Source organism: Austrofundulus limnaeus, unplaced genomic scaffold, assembly GCF_001266775.1.
Source record: "Austrofundulus limnaeus strain Quisiro unplaced genomic scaffold, Austrofundulus_limnaeus-1.0 Scaffold239, whole genome shotgun sequence".
Taxonomy (NCBI): domain Eukaryota; kingdom Metazoa; phylum Chordata; class Actinopteri; order Cyprinodontiformes; family Rivulidae; genus Austrofundulus; species Austrofundulus limnaeus.
The window spans coordinates 74,685-77,250 of record NW_013952641.1 but is presented as its reverse complement, the minus strand read 5'-3'; the positions used below and the strand labels follow the sequence as shown (position 1 = coordinate 77,250).

The 2,566-nt window shown below is 46.9% G+C and overlaps 1 protein-coding gene across 1 annotated transcript in view; it reads right to left on the bottom strand.

The window, feature by feature from the left end:
• pik3c2b (phosphatidylinositol-4-phosphate 3-kinase, catalytic subunit type 2 beta) overlaps window positions 1-2,566 on the bottom strand; it is a gene marked incomplete in the record, with an annotated part of 45,052 nt that overhangs the window by 37,482 nt on the left and 5,004 nt on the right. Inside the window, 2 exon segments of the mRNA XM_014020066.1 lie at window positions 135-235; window positions 1,465-2,316. Coding sequence (XP_013875520.1) covers window positions 135-235; window positions 1,465-2,313 — 950 coding nt within the window.

Below are 2,566 nucleotides of genomic sequence, written 5' to 3'. Positions count from 1 at the left end.
AATAAACATAAAAACTGTAATAAACATAAAAACTGTAATAAACATAAAAACTGTAATAAACATAAAAACTGTAAAAGATTGAATCAACTGTTTAAGGAAGAAGCAGGAGTTGTCATGGCGACAGCATCACTCACACATCCAACATGTGACAAAAAGCCGCCACCTCCTCGTCTCTCTCCTCTGACACCTGGAACAGCTCGTATCCAAACCCACTGGTCCTGGAGCTCAGCGACACCTGTCAATCACACACAGCCAGCCAATCAGAGCAAAGCTTATCTGGACCAATCAGAATACCTGGTTTTAAGAAGCAAAATCAGCTGAGTTGTGTTTCAGGTTACATCAGATAAACAAACTATTCTGTCTTTGTACAAATAATAAACATTTCATTGACCTGATCACTGACCCGATCACTGACCTGATCACTGACCTGATCACTGACCTGATCATTGACCTGATCACTGACCTGATCACTGACCTGATCATTGACCTGATCACTGACCTGATCACTGACCTGATCATTGACCTGATCACTGACCTGATCACTGACCTGATCATTGACCTGATCACTGACCTGATCACTGACCTGATCATTGACCTGATCACTGACCTGATCACTGACCTGATCACTAACCCAATCACTGACTCGATCATTGACCCAAACACTGACTCGATCACTGACTCGATCATTGACCCAAACACTGACCTGATCACTGACTCGATCATTGAACCAAAGGTTCTCAAGCTCCGTTCAGACAGAACTCTGTTTACTGAACCAGTGGCTGCTGAGGTCATTACGCTCTAGCACGATGCTGTGTTCAGGTCAAGCATGGAAAATCCCCCACTCTTAGACCAATACGGTCGCAATGATGCATTTAGGTACCGAAACATGGTACCGTTTGATGTTACGTGAATAGTATCTTGGTAGTACTGACAGAATTCAGTCGGTACTTATAAAAGTATCAAATTCGGTACCCATCCCTACATTCACTCGATCACTGCCCTGATCACTGACCCTGGAAACTGACTCGATCGTTGGCATGAACACTAACCCCGTTAACTTACCCAATTGTTGACCCGATCACTGTCACAACCACTGACCCTGATAAATGACGCAATCACTGAACCTGTTAACTGACCTGATTACTGACCCAATCATTAACCCGTTCACTGACCCCTGTAACTGACCTGAACTCTGACCCTCTTGTTGACCCCATCACTAAACAGATCAGTGGCCTGATCCTTGACCAGATTGTTGAACCAATCACTGACCCTATCAGTGACATGGTCAAGACCAATAATGCTCAACAGTTTCTTTAGTACTAAAATAAATCCATCTAAAAAAAAAACTGTTCTGGTCCTGCAGGTCCCAGACCTTCTGCACCTGGTCCTATAGGACTCCCAGTTTCTTCCTTTAAATTTGCAGGTAATAAAACTGATCAGTCATGAATATGAAAAGCCACCTACCGGTCCAGCAGAAACCCGCCTCTGGTTTTTGTTGGTCTTCACAGCAGATGTGTAGGTCCTGGGAGGCAGCTGAGGAGGGAGAGTCTTACTCCGAGTCACAGGCTTCCCTGATTGGTCCTCATTATTGCGTAGAGCTCTTGGCGGCGGTCTGATGTCGTTGAGTCGGACCAGAGAGTAGTTTATGGTGTCGTAGTTCAGTTCTGCTGAGGTCACTTTGTGCTGGTCCACATCAGGGTTGAACAGGTTTACGTCTCGGGGCTCTGTGGACTGTCGAGGGACTAAGAAGGGGTTCTCTGACCCTGGGGGTGGGGGGATAGGCTGTCTGGGTGGGATGGCAGGGGGAACATCATCTGGAATGGTCAGAAGGCCTTTGGAGAGAAACCCTGAACCAAGTCCAGAAGAGTCTTCAGGGTTGGAACCAGAAAGGTCTCTGAATTTAGTCAACTCCAGACTGTCTAGGATGTAGGGGGACTCTTTGTGGCTCACCAGGGGAGGAGTTGGCCTAGGTGGTAGTGGGAGAGGACACTGGGATCCCCCAGGCTGGTTTAGGGAGAAATCTGACACAGAGAGCCCGGTCAGCAGGTTCTCGCCTTCGAGGTCCGGGTCGTGGAGGCCTGGCCGAGGCTGGTCCACAGACGAATTCAGGGTCTTGGAGCGGATCTGGCTTGGAGGACAAAGTTCGGTTTGGTTGGTTTCAGTCCCATTTTTGTCCTGTTTGAGTCGGGAGAGCGCATCATACTCCATCTGCAGAGCCTCAGCCAGAACCAGCTCCTTCTGACTGAGACCCAGAGACTCCAGACACCCCCATCCCGCCTCGCCGCCCTCCTTCTGAGTCTGAGTGGCCGACATGGTCTAAAACCAGAAAACAGAGTCCAAGTCACCTGAAGTTCCTCCAGTTTATGACTGAAAGACCTGAATATTGTGAAAAGTTGAACTGTTTGCAGACGATGCTCTGATTTCTGAAGAGAAACTCTGGAGTTTTATTAGGATTATTCATCACAGCACAAAGTTCTGTTTACCGTTTCTGTAGTTTGTTTACAGTTTCTGTAGTTTGTTTACAGTTTCTGTAGTTTGTTTACTGTTTCTATAGTTTGTTTACTGT